The sequence below is a fragment of the Engraulis encrasicolus genome, chromosome 13, assembly GCF_034702125.1.
Source record: "Engraulis encrasicolus isolate BLACKSEA-1 chromosome 13, IST_EnEncr_1.0, whole genome shotgun sequence".
Taxonomy (NCBI): Eukaryota; Metazoa; Chordata; class Actinopteri; order Clupeiformes; family Engraulidae; genus Engraulis; species Engraulis encrasicolus.
The window spans coordinates 22,924,660-22,941,728 of NC_085869.1; the positions used below are offsets into that span (position 1 = coordinate 22,924,660).

General features: G+C 44.1%; 1 protein-coding gene across 1 annotated transcript; it reads left to right on the forward strand.

The window, feature by feature from the left end:
- The first annotated feature begins 577 nt into the window (after positions 1 to 577).
- On the forward strand, positions 578 to 14,363 carry LOC134460872 (lactase/phlorizin hydrolase-like). The gene is made up of 13 exons (XM_063213472.1): positions 578 to 643; positions 815 to 1,499; positions 2,447 to 3,095; positions 3,226 to 4,779; positions 4,880 to 5,148; positions 5,382 to 5,672; positions 6,316 to 6,514; positions 6,720 to 6,922; positions 10,922 to 11,028; positions 11,142 to 11,273; positions 11,726 to 11,949; positions 12,195 to 12,431; positions 13,615 to 14,363. The coding sequence occupies exons 2-13, from the start codon at positions 831 to 833 to the stop codon at positions 13,821 to 13,823; spliced, it is 4,743 nt and encodes a 1,580-aa protein (XP_063069542.1). The 5' UTR covers positions 578 to 643; positions 815 to 830; the 3' UTR covers positions 13,824 to 14,363.
- Positions 14,364 to 17,069: the final 2,706 nt, after the last annotated feature.

Here is a 17,069-nt window from a genome sequence, read left to right on the forward strand (position 1 = left end):
CAGAGATAACACACAAAACAAATGATTACTGAGGTGAAGAGTTAAGTGGCAGACCTTTGATGATAGTGAGTGGGTGAGAGAGAAGCATGATAATAGAATCTCAACATTTTGACCTTGTTGCTTGACAAATGTTTTGCTTCTGTTACATTCATTTCAATGGCGATCTGAAGTCATACTGTCATACACAGAAACACAGAATGTGCTGTCCAACACTCATCTCAAATATGTCAGTCATTTAAGAAATTATTTCGCATAAGAATTGAATTCTACGGCATTTATATGCTACAGAATGAAGTTTTTGGCTAAACACATTTTTTTGTCTCAAAGATACAGTAGGTTATACACATTCACTGCAGATTACTTTACTGCATTATAATAGGCATAATGCAACTTTTTGATAAGCATAATCATATCATTTGAGACTGATGGTGGGTCTGGATAACAGAACTGATTACGCAAAATGGTCACCAGCCTTCTATGATCAAAAGTACACTTTATTGAACTGCCGAAAAAAATGTGCAGCAGCCAAGTTTCCACAAGTTTATGGTGTAATGTTTTTAGCTTTACAGGACAATGATTCACCAATCCGTGGATGTGACATTACCCGTGTGTTTGGAACATTTGAGGACGAAAGTGTAATAAGGTGTGTGAATTTACAAACAAACAATAATTTCACAATTCCAAATTATTCAAGACCAAATGGAAAGTTCCAATCAATGTATCTCTAATTCATAATTCTCACAGTTTGTTGTGAATTTTTTCATCGTCATCACATTTCTGAATTGTTTATATGCTAATTCCCCTGATGTTTTAGCCATAATGAAGTCAAAATGAGCAAGAAGGCCGAGACAAACACATGGTCCGTCTATGACAAAGTGAGGCAGAAGTTCAGCACCCAGACCCCAGCTGAGCGTGATCAGTTCCTCCCCGGATCGTTTCCTGAGGGCTTTCAGTGGGCTGTCTCCAGCACTTCTTTTAAAGTGGAGGGCGGCTGGGCTGAAGACGGCAAAGGCGAGACGATATGGGACCGATTTGGACACCAGCATCATGTGTTTGATAACCAAACTGCTGACTTGGCTTGTGACAGCTACAACAAGGTGGACTATGATGTGTATCTTCTCAGAGGTCTTAACATCAACATCTACCAGTTCTCCATTTCTTGGGCCAGAATCTTCCCCTCTGGCCTCAGGGAAAGCCTGTCAGAGAAAGGAGCCCTTTATTATGACAAACTGATCGATACCCTCCTTCAATCGGGCATAGATCCTGTTGTCACCCTGTACCACTGGGATCTTCCTCAGGCCCTGCAAGACAAAGGAGGCTGGGAGAGTCCCACCATTGTGGGAGCTTTTAAAGACTTTGCCGACTACTGCTTCTCCAGATATGGAGACAGAGTGAAAACCTGGAACACCTTCAGCAGTCCTCAGGTGGTCAGTCACTCTGGCTATGGCACTGGGGAGCATGCGCCAGGAGTTAAGGACCCAGTTGTTGCATCTTATCAGGTATGAAGCTGAATCATTTTCTGTTCTGAATTAGTGGTTCTGTATATCATTCCACAAGAGTAGGAGAGTGTACACCAGTGGTCTCCAATTATTTTTCCTCAAGGGCCAAATTATGTAGCGCAAGTGAGGGTGTGGGCCAAACCAACGCCCTAGCCCAATGAAAAACAAGTTAGATGTCTGAACAGAGAATGGACTTTAGCTTTTCCGTTTTACCTTCTTGTCAATGTCTGTTATGAGACTGTTAGCATAAGATCTAACTCTCTGTGAATGCTTTGGAGAGATATGACCCACTGAAGTTTTAGTGATCGAAAATCATAAACATTTATGTTTTCATTTGTGCTGACCTCATGGCATGCCAAATGTTGGCCATGCCCAGGCCAGATTTGGCCCACGTGCCTTTGTTAGGAGACCAGGGGTGTAAACATTTGCACAAGAATATTTGTACAAAACGTGTCTCAAACCATGCTGTAGTCGGACACATTAGTTGATTTGAATGAACTGATTGATTTGATTTGATTCTTTAATGTCTACAGGTGTGGAAAATTGTCTTCAGTTTCACCATTGTAAAAGACAGTTAGATACAGTTACACATTACACATTCGAAGACATTACACATTTAAGACAGACACCCCATTCCACGCAAGAATGGAGTTTGAATGAATGTATTTGATTAGCTCCTGATTTTAAATGAAATTATCTTTGTGCCAGGGTTGAAGATTATGCCTCTTTTCCACTGCCGGTTTTCTGGTGGGCTACAGCTCGACACAGTGTGACCTGGCCGCCACTTTTTGATCTTTGATTGAGCTGTGTCGTGCCCTATCGAAAAGCAAAAAGTGTCCGAGTTGCGCTGTGTGGAGCTATAGGCCTAGAAAAATGGCAATGGAAAAGAGGCACTAGAGTACTACAGTAGTAGACTGGGGTGCATTAACATTTTTTGTCTTCTTTAGGTGACCCACAATATTCTGAAGTCCCACGCTGAGGCCTGGCACACCTACAATGATAACTACAGGAAACAGCAGGGTGGGAAAGTGGGCATTGCTCTGAACGCAGACTGGGCTGAACCTCTGGACTCTACCACCACTGGCTCAGTTGAGGCAGCTAATCGCTACATGGACTTCATGCTGGGCTGGTTTGCTCACCCCATATTTGTGAATGGAGACTATCCAGATAGACTCAAGACTCAGATTGAACTGAAGAAGGCCGAGTGTCAACCCACTGAGGTAGCCAGATTACCTGTGTTCACAGATACTGAAAAACAGAGGATCAAAGGAACTGCAGATTTCTTTGGGCTTAACCACTACACCACCCGTCTCGTAAATGACAGCACGGGAGGCTGCCATCCAGGACCTCATGGTGTTGGAGACTTCCAGACCCATGTTGACCCCGATTGGCCAACCACAGACTCTGACATGATTCACTCAGTGCCATGGGGGCTTCGTCGTTTGCTTAAGTATGTATCAGATGCATTCTTATCTGTCACCAAAGTACCAATCTACATCACTGGAAATGGAATGCCGATTGACAGCAGTGGTGATAGTTTGAATGACACGGAACGCATAGACTTCCTGAAGACATACATCAATGAAGCAATGAAAGGTAAGCATGACATTTGTTTACCCAATTCCGTTAACATAGTGATATTGACTTACAAACAAGTCCATACATTTTCCTATTAGTACCAAACAGTTTTGCAGTATGTGTTTAATGTTTTTTTTCTTCTATTCAGCTATTAATCTTGATAGGGTTGATGTTCAGATGTACACCGTTCAGTCACTAATGGATGGATTTGAGGGTCCAAAAGGTTATAGCGAAAGATTTGGCCTGCATCATGTCAATTTTGAGGATATGAACCGACCACGGACCCCCAAGGCATCCGCATACTACTATTCCCATATTGCTCAGATGAACGGCTTTGAAAATGTGCAAGCAAGACCTGTTTTAGATATTGCAAGGTCAGTGTTACAGAAGCGCCAAGGTCTCGCTGCATCAGAAGTCCCCTCCAGATCCAAAGTTGTTTGGGAACAATTCTCTCACCAAACAAAGTTTCAGAGAAAATTCTACCACTATGGAACATTTCCTGAAGATTTCTTGTGGGGCGTGTCTTCCTCTGCCTATCAGATAGAAGGTGCGTGGAACATGGATGGTAAAGGGAAAAGTGTGTGGGACACTTTCACCCAAAAGCCTGACAGTACAATTCCTAACAAAGACAATGGCAATGTGGCATGTGACAGTTATAATAGGATGGAAGAGGACCTGTATATGCTAAGGGCTTTAAAAGTTAAGTCATACAGATTTTCCTTGTCCTGGTCAAGAATCTTTCCAGATGGCAACATAACCTCTCTGAATACTAAGGGAGTAGAATATTATAATAGCCTCATTAATGGTCTTCTAGCCAATAACATTGCTCCAATTGTGACTCTCTATCACTGGGACCTGCCTCAAGCTTTGCAAGACCTTGGTGGATGGAATGATGTCGATATGATTAACACCTTCAATGACTTTTGTGACTATTGCTTTAGCACATTTGGGGATAGAGTTAAGTTTTGGATCACATTCAACCAACCTCATACGATTGCATGGTCAGGTTATGGGCTGGGGCAGATTCCTCCCAATGTTGAAGAACCAGATCAAGCCCCATATAATATTGCCCACAATCTCTTGAGGGCCCATGCCAAGGTATATCACATGTATGATGTTAAGTACAGGCCAACACAAGGAGGTTTAGTTTCCATCAGCCTCAATGCAGACTGGGTTGAGCCAAAAGACCCTAACACCCCACGAGAAGTAGTTGCAGCTGACCGAGCTCTCCAGTTCCAGCTTGGTTGGTTTGCCCATCCCATCTTTAAAAACGGGGACTACCCAGATGCCATGAAGTGGCAAGTCGGCAACAAGAGCGAACTTCAGGGTCTTGAACAATCCAGATTACCAATATTCACGGATGAGGAAAAAGCATCCATTCAAGGAAGTGCAGATTGTTTCTGCATCAATGCTTACACCACCAAAGTTGTCCGTCACGAGACAACCAGACTCACTCCGCCGTCATATGAAACTGACCAGGACTTGGCCAAGGAGGAGGAGGAAGATTCCCAGCCTTCAGCCCTAAAAGACCAAAGGGCCGTAGCCTTTGGACTTAGAAGACTTCTCAACTGGATCAAAGAGGAGTATGGCAATCCGCTTGTTTACATCACTGAGAACGGAGTGGCTACAGATCCCGACACCACAGTCGACGACACAGACAGAGTATTCTTTTACAAGACGTACATAGACGAGGCGCTTAAAGGTGAATTGTCAGACAATTTTCTATTCAAATTGTGTTTGTTTTTCAGTGTGAATTCATAATATTATAGTGTGAATTCATCATTTTAATGGTTCTCTTTTAGCACACAACCTGGATGGAGTGAATGTTAAAGGCTATATGGCCACCTCCCTGATGGACTCATTTGAGTGGCTCAATGGCTACAATGTGGGATTCGGGCTTCATCACGTTGACTTCACACACCTTCTCCGCCCAAGGACTCCAAAACGATCTGCTCACTACTATTACCAAATCATCCAAGACAATGGCTTTCCACTACCAGAAGAGGAGAAAATGATCTATGGTCACTTTGGAGAAAACTTTGCCTGGAGCACCGCAACAGCATCATACCAGGTTCATTGTTAAAGAATACTTGGTCAATGTTGTGTCAGTGTTAAATAATATTACAAGAGTCAATGTTGTTTAATTATTGATTATGCTAAGAATAGTCAGCAATAATCATGGTCAACTTATCGGCTGATAAAATAAGCAGACTGCATTGTTCTAATGTGTACATGCTTTTTTTGTCAGTTCTTTTATGATTGTGTTTGGCACAGACAAGAATATCCTTCCCTTTTCTCTGCTAGATCGAAGGTGGCTGGCGATCAGAGGGGAAGGGCCTAAGTATTTGGGACCAGTATGCTCACACTCCTCTAAGGGTGTGGGACTCCGACACAGGGGACATCGCCTGTGACAGCTTCAACAAGATTGAGGAGGACGTGGACATGCTCAAAAGACTCAAGGTCAACCACTACAGGTTCTCCATCTCGTGGCCCAGGGTCATGCCAGATGGGACCAATAGATTCATCAACAAGCCTGGACTCGACTACTATCACCGCCTCGTGGATGCCCTGCGGGCGGCAAACATTAAGCCTCAGGTCAAGCTTCTTTACATTTTTACAAAACTCAATATTATTGATTGCCTCCGCCAAGGAGGTTACGTGTTCGGTCGCATTTGTTTGTCTGTTGTTCTGTCTGTTTGCTTGTTTGTTTGTCTGTCTGTCTGTCTGCTTGTTTGTCAGCAGGATAACTCAAGAATTTATTAACGGATTTGGATTAAACTTTGTGGAGTTGTTGGAAATGACCCAAGGAACACGTGATTAAATTCTGGTGGTGATCCAGATCACTAACAGGAACCAGGATTTTTAAAAAAGATTCTTCTCCATTGCTAGTCTAGAAAACGGAATTACAGACAGGGCGAATGTTGACATTCCAGTTTCTAACTCCACAAAAAGAAGGCAGAAAGACTTCAAATAAAAATAGGGTGTAACAAACGTAAACAAACGATAGTCAAACGTTCTATCAAACAGCTTCCCGTTCGGAGGTCTGCACTCTCTGAGGGCATTTCTAGTTACCTATAAACAATTCATGCATGCAGAAACCACAAAATATTTTTTCAGTAAAAGTTTTTTACATGGTCTACATTATGGTGCCATGTAGCCACCATAAGAATGATATGGCGTGTTACGTATGGAATAAGAATGTCATGTAACATTCACTAACTAATTTCACTGATCACAGATGACACTGTATCATTGGGATCTCCCACAAGCTCTGCAAGACCAGGGTGGCTGGGAGAACGACACCATTGTGGATCGCTTCAGGGAGTATGCTGACGTCGTGTTTGAGAGCTTGGGCGACAAAGTCAAATTTTGGATTACCATTAATGAGCCTTACAATGTGGCTAATATTGGGCATGGATATGGCACTGCGGCTCCAGGTATGACATATTAGAAATATATAGATATACTAAAAAGCTTTATTGAAAATATTAACAGTATGTTTACATTTACCACATTTTTCCTTTGTGGACATTTCTTCACTTCGACACGCTGTGTAATTATTTCAAATCTTCTGCCTTGTTAAACAAATAATAAAAAAATATTTAGTATGATGATGATTAATACGAATTAATGTTTTTACAGGCATAAGCTTCAGGCCAGGCACTCTACCGTACATCGTGGGCCATAACCTGCTGAAGGCCCATGCAGAAGCCTGGCACCTCTACAACGACAAGTACCGTGCTAAGCAGGGTGGCATCATCTCCATCACCATCAACTCGGACTGGGCAGAGCCACGCAACCCCTACAAGCAGGAGGACATCGATGCTGCCCGGCGTGTGGTGCAGGTGACATGGCTCTACATTTGCACTTGAAACAGATTAAAGCCCTCACAGGGCCGGATTAAGAAGGCCCTGGGCCCCTAGGCCAGGGGTTCTTAACCTTTTTCTCTCAGCGCACCCCCTTACCTGTTCACAAGACTAGCCGCGCACCCCCCAACCCAACATGTACGTATAACATGTACAAGCACTAAGAAAGGATTTTAGTGATGTATTACAATGATTTTTGCCTGAGATATTAATGAAAACCTTCATGACTTTAAATGGGGACCAAAACATGTTTCAATTTGGTTTAGGTGTGGCCTAATTTTCATTTTTCCAAGCAGAATTTTGGTCACAACCTCAACACAAACAACATTCTGCGCACCCCCTATAATGTCTGGCGCACCCCCAGGGGGTGCCCGCACCCCAGGTTAAGAACCACTGCCCTAGGCTGCAGATTTCTGTAGGCCCCCACAGAAAACTCATCTCTTAACAAAATTTAATAGACGGCATCATTATTCCAAACCAAGAGGAGTATTAATAAGATTTAACACTCTACCTAACACAAAGTCGTATCTTGTCTCATTTCTCCTCTTATGTTGATTTTGTCCCTCTTTGGCCAACTGGGCGCCCCTTGGCAGGTGGGGGCCCCTAGGCTATAGCCATATCTAGCCTGTGGGGGCCCCTTGGCAGGCGAGGTCCCCTAGGCTATAGCCATATCTAGCCTGTGGGGGCCCCTAGGCTATAGCCATATCTAGCCTGTGGGAGCCCCTTGGCAGGTGGGGGCCCTAGGCTATAGCCATATCTAGCCTGTGGGGCCCCCTAGGCAGGTGGGGGCCCTAGGCTATAGCCATATCTAGCCTATTGGGCCCCTGGCAGGTAGGTGCCCTAGGCTGCAGCCATATCTAGCCTGTGGGGACCCCCTTGGCAGGTGGAGCCCCCTAGGCTATAGCCATATCTAGCCTGTGGGGGCCCCTTGGCAGGTGAGGTGCCCTAGGCTGCAGCCATAACCAGCCTGTGAGGGGCTTGGCAGGTGGGGGCCCCTAGGCTATAGCCATATCTAGCCTGTGGGGGCCCCTTGGCAGGCGAGGTCCCCTAGGCTATAGCCATATCTAGCCTGTGGGGGCCCCTTGGCAGGTGGGGTCCCCTAGGCTATAGCCATATCTAGCCTGTGGGAGCCCCTTGGCAGGTGGGGGCCCTAGGCTATAGCCATATCTAGCCTGTGGGGGCCCCTTGGCAGGCGAGGTCCCCTAGGCTATAGCCATATCTAGCCTGTGGGGGCCCCTTGGCAGGTGGGGTCCCCTAGGCTATAGCCATATCTAGCCTGTGGAGACCCCCTTGGCAGGTAGAGCCCCCTAGGCTATAGCCATATCTAGCCTGTGGGGGCCCCTAGGCTGCAGCCATATCTAGCCTGTTGGTGCCCCTGGCAGGTAGGTGCCCTAGGCTGCAGCCATATCTAGCCTGTTGGGCCCCTGGCAGGTAGGTGCCCTAGGCTGCAGCCATATCTAGCCTGTTGGGCCCCTGGCAGGTAGGTGCCCTAGGCTGCAGCCATATCTAGCCTGTGGGGGCCCCTGGCAGGTGGAGCCCTAGGCTGCAGCCATATCTAGCCTGTTGGGGCCCCTGGCAGGTGAGGTCCCCTAGGCTGCAGCCATATCTAGCCTGTGGGGCCCCCTGGCAGGTGGGGTCCCCTAGGCTTCAGCTATATCTAACCTGTGGGGCCCCCTGGCAGGAGGGGGCCCTAGGCTGCAGCCATATCTAGCCTGTGGGGGCCCCTTGGCAGGTGGGGTCCCCTAGGCTGCAGCCATATCTAGCCTGTGGGGGCCCCTTGGCAGGTGGGGTCCCCTAGGCTATAGCCATATCTAGCCTGTGGGGGCCCCTTGGCAGGTGGGGTCCCCTAGGCTATAGCCATATCTAGCCTGTGGGAGCCCCTTGGCAGGTGGGGGCCCTAGGCTATAGCCATATCTAGCCTGTGGGGCCCCCTAGGCAGGTGGGGGCCCTAGGCTATAGCCATATCTAGCCTGTGGGGGCCCCTTGGCAGGTGGGGGCCCTAGGCTATAGCCATATCTAGCCTGTGTGTGTTAATCCGGCCCTGAGTCCGCACCTCCAAGCACCGGATTTGCAAACAGGACCACAATAGCACAGACGAATAAAAGATGAGAAAGTCCACTTCATCCAGGATTTTTTTTGCACCCACTTGTCATTGGACTCTTCCTCAGACATAACATTTCTTCAGACGTCTTAGGAAGGGTCCATCGACCCCAAAAATGTCACAGAAAGATAAAACAGGTGGGGACATAAAATCCTGGTTGAAGCAGACATTGTCATCTTCTTTTATTTGCAATTGTACTTCCCAAGCTATAAAGGAACAGACACAGTAAAACCTAAAGTAGTTGAGAAAACACATGTACTGTATAACAATAACACCATAATACATCATTTTGATTGTACTTTTCAGTTCTACGTACTAACCCCAACTCCGATGAAGTTGGGACGTTTGGTAAACAGTGAATAAAATCAAAATGCTATCATTTTCAAAACATTCAATCTATTCATTAGATGGAGAATAGTGAAAAGACAACATATTAAGTGTTAAAACCGAGAAAAAATATTGTTTTGGGGGACATATGTACTCATTTCTAATTTGATAAATCCAACACGTCTCAAAAGAGTTGGGACGGGGATCAGTGAAATTTAGTAAACATCCAAATAAGATAAAACAACAAAGAAGAACATTTCAAAATGAATTGTACTGACGGACAATATAGGTGTCCAGGTATAAGATCATCACAGAGAGGCTGAGTCACTCAGAATTAAAGATGCAAAGGGAATAATTACCATAGTTATTACATACATTTTGAATTTCCTTTGATTTACCACGATTGAGTGTATATAAGACATATTTTTGTTAATAAAATCATTGTATAGGTTCATGACATCATGAAATATATATTGGCTGTAGTCTCACTCTAATTCCTGGAGTGCTAGAGCTATTGAAAATTGACCATATTAAGAATGCTTAATGCATGAAAATGACACAGGGGTTTAACATTCTCCTAAGCACCTGAGCTCACTTGAAATAGACCCAGAAGACATGGGAAACTGTCCTTTGCTTACAGAAGTCAGCAGAAGTTGTAGAAGTCCATTCTTTTTGACAATAATAGAGCATTGCACATCCTGTGCTACAGTGAAAATGGACCATCCAACTTGTGTTAGTGCTAGCTTCAAAAGTCAGCCTCCATGATGGCATGCGGATGCAGTAGTGCATTGGTTAAGATGTTCTCACTCATCTGTAGAGTTAAATACAGTGCTGAATGGTATAAATGGGTTTTAAACAGCATGAAAAGCCACTCATGCATTATATTTTGAAGGGAGATCTTCGATTACTGCCACATAGTAAGGTCAAATTGCATTCTCTACTATGTTTTAACAGTTTGGCTCCATCATAAGGACCAGCATGTGATAAAATGGTGGGTTTTTGGTCAAGACCTGTCACACTGTAAGCACTACAGAAAGGAAAACATTGCAAAACATGACAAGGAATACACCCACCATTTAAGCTGGTGAAATCATGTCCAAGATAGGAATTAACACTGTTTTTTATATAAAATCATCTCATCGGTTAATGTATTTAACTGTTAAGTGTTGTCTTTTGTTTTGTTTTTAGTCTTCCTCGACATTTGCTGCCATTTATTGTCCCCGTCCCAACTCTTTTGAGACGTGTTGGATTTCTCAAATTAGAAATGAGTACATATGTCCCCCAAAACAATATTTTTTCTCGGTTTTAACACTTAATATGTTGTCTTTTCACTATTCTCCATCTAATGAATAGATTGAGTGTTTTGAAAATGATAGCATTTTGATTTTATTCACTGTTTACCAAACGTCCCAACTTCATCGGAGTTGGGGTTTGTACATTGGCTTTGCAACTCTGTTTTCCAAGCTGAAAATGAACAGAGTAGACACAGGAACAGTTGAAGAAAAAAAATTATAACACCCTTTTGCGTGTCCTCATTTGAACCCTTTCAGTTTTACATCGGCTGGTTTGCTCACCCTGTGTATAATGGAGATTACAGTGATGTCATGAAGACAATCATTGCGGAGAGAAGTATGGCTGCTGGACTGCCCAAATCAAGGTCTGGCACTATTGCTCCATGTTAAAGCAAAAACTATTGGTCAAATGTTTTCTTTTGATGTGTGAATAAACGATTTGCATTTTCATAGATGTTATCCATCTATCATTTCTCAGACTCCCAGAGTTCACTCCAGAAGAAGTGACGAGAATCAAAGGGACCTACGATTACTTTGGTTTCAACCACTACACCACTGTCTTGGCTTTCAAAGTGGACTACAAGAATCTTCAGCACTATGATGCGGATAGGTGAGCCGTCAATTACCTTTCTGCTCGTGAGAGTGAAAGCAGTTCAAGTTTGTCATTGTGATCACATAGCACACTATATCAGAGTATACACACACAGGGAAATTCAGTCCATGCTTTTAACACTTTACACAGGCTTGGTTTGCGAGACAGAGTTAAGAGTGTAAAGCCTGATTTAGACTCCTCCTGCAGCTGCAGGAGACGTATTGTCAGCGGGGGGTGGTTGCAGATCACGTACCCGAACAGCCACCACGCGCCCCTCTTCAGAACTGAAACGTCCCCTTGCAGCGTTGAACGTATACTTCTCCCAGGCTGTAATCTGCCGCTACCCCCCGCTCACAATACGTCTCCTGCAGCTGCAGGAGGAGTCTAAAGAGACCTTTAGTATTATGAGCTGAGGTTGGCATAGTCTAGTTCACATAAAAAAAGACTCCCTCTTGTCTTATTGTTTGAAGAGGGGCTGGGACTATCGCGGACCGTACTTGGCTGGACTCCGGCTCGTCCTGGCTTAAGGTAACTCCACCCGGATTCAGGAAAATCTTGAACTTCATCAAAGAGGAGTATGGGAACCCTCCCATTATCATCACAGAGAACGGCATCTCTGAACGCGGCCCTGTGGTCTTCAACGATACCCACAGGATCCACTTCTACGAGAGTTACATCAATCAAGCACTTAAAGGTTCGATCATTTATTTAGTCTATACTATGGTACATGATTTTCATCCACAATCAGACATACAGAAAATATTACATCTGAAATTGTAATCATTTTGATTAAAATTAAATAGAAAGGAATGATACAATCCTGTCTATGTACTATAGGCCTAACTCATGGAAAGGAAATGGTATCACGATGACATCAGAAGAAAAAAAACAAATGCTGGTCTCTGGATAAACTGGGGGTTTTTTGCCTTCCTTTTTCAGCTTACCTGATTGACCGTGTTGACATCCGTGGCTACACTGCCTGGTCTCTGATGGATAACCTGGAGTGGGCCACTGGCTTTGAGGAGAAGTTTGGCCTGTACTATGTTAACCGCTCTGACGCCACCCTGCCCCGTGTGCCCAAGGAGTCTGTGAAGCGCTACGGCACCATCATCAGCTGCAACGGCTTCCCCGATCCCGCTCAAGGCCATCACCCCTGCCTGACCCCTGAACCCGAAGGTAAGCTCTCGTATATCCTCCAAGCAATATCCAATATACCAAGGGGAACTACCCACAATAACCAGTGGTGTATGGAGAGACATCCTAAAGCAGTGGTTCTCAACCTTTTTTGAAGAAACACCCCCTTGGCCTCATCACAAGCCTCCCAACGCCCCCTTGAAATTCATACTCATCATAAGACTGACAACGCCCCCTTAATATTAAAAAATGAAATGAACTAATGCCTCCCCCAATAGCAACTAAGCCCCGCACCCTCTCAGCTGTATCCTTCTCTACGCCCCCCTAGAGCTCTCCAATGCCCACTGGGGGGCTGTACCGCCCCCGTTGAGAAACACTATCCTAAAGGATTTCCTCTCGGTCTGAGGGAAGGGAAATCCATAAACCTCAAGCCTCAAGAGGAATGCGGGGTTAAAAAATAAGATACAGTAGATAACATGGGCCTACTAAAAAACACTCATTAAAAATGAGCCTTTAACTCGCTACTGTAATAACAAAACAATAGAACTTGTCCAATCCTTTTGCTAAAAAATAAAACCTCTTCATTATTATCACATATACCAGAGATAAAAATGTGATCTCTATGCCCATGACCGATATAGTAGTTTATACTGATTCCAGTTCAATGCACCTTACAAGATGACAGAATCTCAGTGGCACTATTCTGAGATTTTTTTTTACCATGAGTTTGACTCAGCAATGCACATCATACCTTCTACGTATCATACCGTATATGCTATGCACTGTAAAACATTGCAGCCAGACAGTTAAGCACAAAGAAGAAAGTTGCCCTGCTGCTGACTTACGTGTAGGTTTGTAAGTTAACTCAATTTGAGAAAGCCTCGAGTTGTGTTAAGTCTTGAGTTGAGTTAGCTTACAAATTTAAGGCAGCAGTTTACCTTTGTTTTTTTGTTGTTTTTTTTTAAGGTATTTTTAGGGGCTTTTATGCCTTTATTTGATAGGACAGTTTGAGATGGCGACAGGAAGCAAGTGGGAGAGAGAGACGGGGTGGGATCGGGAAATGACCCCGGCCGGACTCGGACCGGGGCATGCAAGCCCAAATGTGGGGGGCTTAGCGCGCTGCGCCACAGCCCCGCCCCCCCCCAGATTTTGTTTAATGTTTAACTGGCTTGCAATGTTTTACAGTGTGATCAACTCCAATTCCTGTTGTATGTTTCCTCTACAGGTACGCCCACCACCTTACCCCCTGTGGAGATCCCATCAGTGGTGTTCCTGGGCATGGATCTGGCCGTGTCGGATGCGCAGGTGGCCCTCAACGCCCTCTTCAGCCTCACTATCATCGCCACCGCAGCTGCAGCTCTCCTGGGCTTCCAGTGCCACCGGGCATCCAAGAGGACAAAACACCTGTCAAGTGAGAACCTCCAAATGCAGTAAAGGTTTTGAGGATGTGTGAGATGTACATTTTTATTACCTCCGCCAAGAGGTTGTGTTGTCGGTCTCATTGGTTTGTTTTTCTGTTTGTTTGTCTGTCTGTCAGCGGGATAACTCAAAAAGTTATGAATGGATTTTGATGAAATTTTGTAGACTTGTGAGTGCATTATTTGAGTGACAGAAGTTTCCAAGCAGTCAGAGGTTGCAGAGGGGCCCTTAGCTGTGCACGCAGACAGGACTTTTAACTGAATGGGAAACCGATGAAGGCCTATAGTTTTTTTGTTTGTTTGTTTTATTATGTTGTTTATTTGAAATAAGATGTAAAACAAAAATCTTTAAAATTCTATTTTATGCACTGTATCCTACTGTATGTCATTGTGTACATGTTGGCATAACTGGCTACAATTCAGTTTGGCTATCAATGTTAAAAGGAACTTTTTACATTTGTATGTGGATATTGGCCTGTTCTACAATGACATTTTACACATGTGCTTAGGAGGCACCAATTCTGCCTTCAGTGCTTTGACGATTGTAATGTACTTTTGTGGCAATAAATGTTTACATGTAGGCCTAATTATGAATGGACATTTCGTGACCTCTTCTTCCTTATTCGGGCTTTAAGTAATGTACATATATACATTGTATAGAGGAATTGGCAGTAACAAATACTTCACTCGTAAATATAATGTGCTGTAATTGTACAGAGTGTTTTGATTTTACATAATGCTTTCACATTAATACACAGCAACTACATTATGAGCATAGTTCCATTCCCACGATGCTTTTCTGATGGACTAAAACATAGACATGAAAGGTTTTCCAAGCATAATGTAATTCCCCCACCAAATGCAAACAAACAAAATGACCACTGTGACGTACATGAAACATAGACATGAATGGTTTTCCAAGCATAATGTAGGCTAATTCCCCCACCAAATGCAAACAAACAAAATGACCACTATGATGACGTACATGAAACATGCGCTGGGTACTAAAACTTGTTTATGGCAGCTTGCGTAAAGCCATGACCTCCATACCGAATTTCAGCCTTATCTGGAATGACAGTGCTAAAAGTAATCAAAGCCTAACAGTCTGGATGTTGTTTGTTTATTGGGCCTTTATCAACCCAAGAGCAATGAACTGCTTTTTATCAGCTCCATAATGAGACACGTGCGGTGTGGTGCGCGTGCCTCCTCATCTATCATACCATAGTGCAGGGTTTCCCAAACTGTGGTGCATGCACCCCTGGGGGTGCGTGGCCTGCCACAAGGGGGTGCGTGAGTTGAATTGAGCAATGGCGGAAATGTGTGTGTTTTATACAGCATTAATGAAAATGAAGTAGTTTCTGATTTTATGGTGAATTGTATGCTTGAAGAAACATCAAGTCTATTGGAAATGAGGACTGGGGACATGACTTTACATAATGTACAATGCTTTGTGCAGTGAAGCCATATTTGAGTGGCCATCAGCACACCAAAACATTTGATTAGGGGGGTGCGCGAACCACATAAAAATGTACAAGGGGGTTCGCAAGGAAAAAGTTTGGGAACTGCTGCCATAGTGAAAAGACGGAAAGAAGGAAGCAGTGGTGCATTTGCATCCCCACTTTTGGGCTCCTTAAATGAGGCTTTTTTAAAACTTTAACTGCAGACAAATGAGTGGAGTGCAGCAGCAGTAACATTGTTAAGATAAATAAAGAAAAAAAATGCACCACCACTTTAAAACTCATTCCGACACCCTTGTCAAAAGATGCTCACCCACTAGAGGGTGCTGTTTCTGTTCACGCTATGTAAACATGAACAACACTACACTGGGTGCATCCCAATATGCAGACTCCCGTTCTCGACCTGCGCTTGTGGCCTCACACTTCTGTGGGGAAAAGAACAACTTTTGGGGGACTTATCTGCATTTACCATGCTGATTGCAAATAAGGAAATGACAGTAAAATTCTGTTTTTGCGAGATATTGAAATACACTTTTGTCGTCTGTGACGTCGTCATGAGGCCACTAACATGCAAGGGAGGACGGGAGTCCAGATATAAGAATGCACCCATAGTCTGGGATACAGAAGTTAAAGGACTCTTAGACGTACAAGTTCTGCCAAAAAAAACACGTTACAAATACAACTTGTAGTTTTGGGTACGGTGCGCACATCCAAAAACACTTTTTGCAGGTGCCAGACAATCAGATGCCTGATGAAGATCCCGGTTGATCGAAACAATGATATTTTAGATAACAAAGGTTTTTTTTTAGCTTATTGGCAGTGTGCCGACCTACCTCCTTCAACTATTACAACTTAATAGTCAAATTGTCCCCACACATAAATTACCATTTCCTTCATCTTAAAAGTCTGGGGGTGACCCACTTCAAGGTGCCCCTCTCCTGGTCTGGCATCCTCCCCACAGGAGACCCCAGCCAGCCCCATCAGGACACAGTCAGGTGCTACAGGACCCTTCTGGAGCAGCTGACAGAGTCAGGCCTGCAGCCACTGGTGGTGCTACACCGCTCAGCTGTTCCACAGGAACTCAGACATGACTTTGGGTAATAGGACAAAAAAATGCTGATCTGGCAACATGTGCGTGCATATTTACTCAAGCATACTCACGTGTCTGTGCACACACACACACACACACACACACACACACACACACTGGCAGATATACTGTACAATATAAGTTATATAGAATTTACAGCGTTTACATCTTATATTACAGCTTGTACATGTTTGTATTCATCCCTCTATAGGAATGGCATGTGTGTAGCCAGGCTATACTCTGAGATAACTCTGACATTAAAGTTTGTTGATAATATTCCCATTATGGAAGAGTTGTTAATTCTGCAAAAATGTAATTTAAATCTCCCATTGCCACGTGCATTTCACTTTCTGTAAATCTCAACACTAAAGTTCCATGGGAAGAAAGCCAAAAAAGATGACTGGTGTGATATGCGGCCGTGGTGGAACAAGTGATTTATAAGTCCGTTGGGCTTTCCTTGTGAGCTTTATGCGTGCCGCAGTAGGAAACTGAATTTCTACTCTGCTCATAAATTTTCCTTATGGGATCCCATTGAGCGTTCAAAGCAAAACAAGCGACTCGTTGTCTTAGGAAAGGCCCTGAATTTTATTTGCAGCTCACCAATTTACGCAAATGCACACTCGTATATTAATATACTCATACACAGGGCCGCTGACAGATTTTGTTGGGCCCAGTACAAAGTCATCTGAAAGGGCCCCTCCCCAATACATGCAAT

What these genes read in the sequence shown, in the direction of transcription:
- LOC134460872 (XM_063213472.1), top strand. Translation starts at nt 831, where the DNA reads ATGAGCAAGAAGGCCGAGACAAACACATGGTCCGTCTATGACAAAGTG. An exon ending in CTGCCCGGCGTGTGGTGCAG is followed by an intron (nt 6,923 to 10,921) that starts GTGACATGGCTC and finishes GAACCCTTTCAG; the next exon opens with TTTTACATCGGCTGGTTTGC. An exon ending in GCTGGACTGCCCAAATCAAG is followed by an intron (nt 11,029 to 11,141) that starts GTCTGGCACTAT and finishes ATCATTTCTCAG; the next exon opens with ACTCCCAGAGTTCACTCCAG.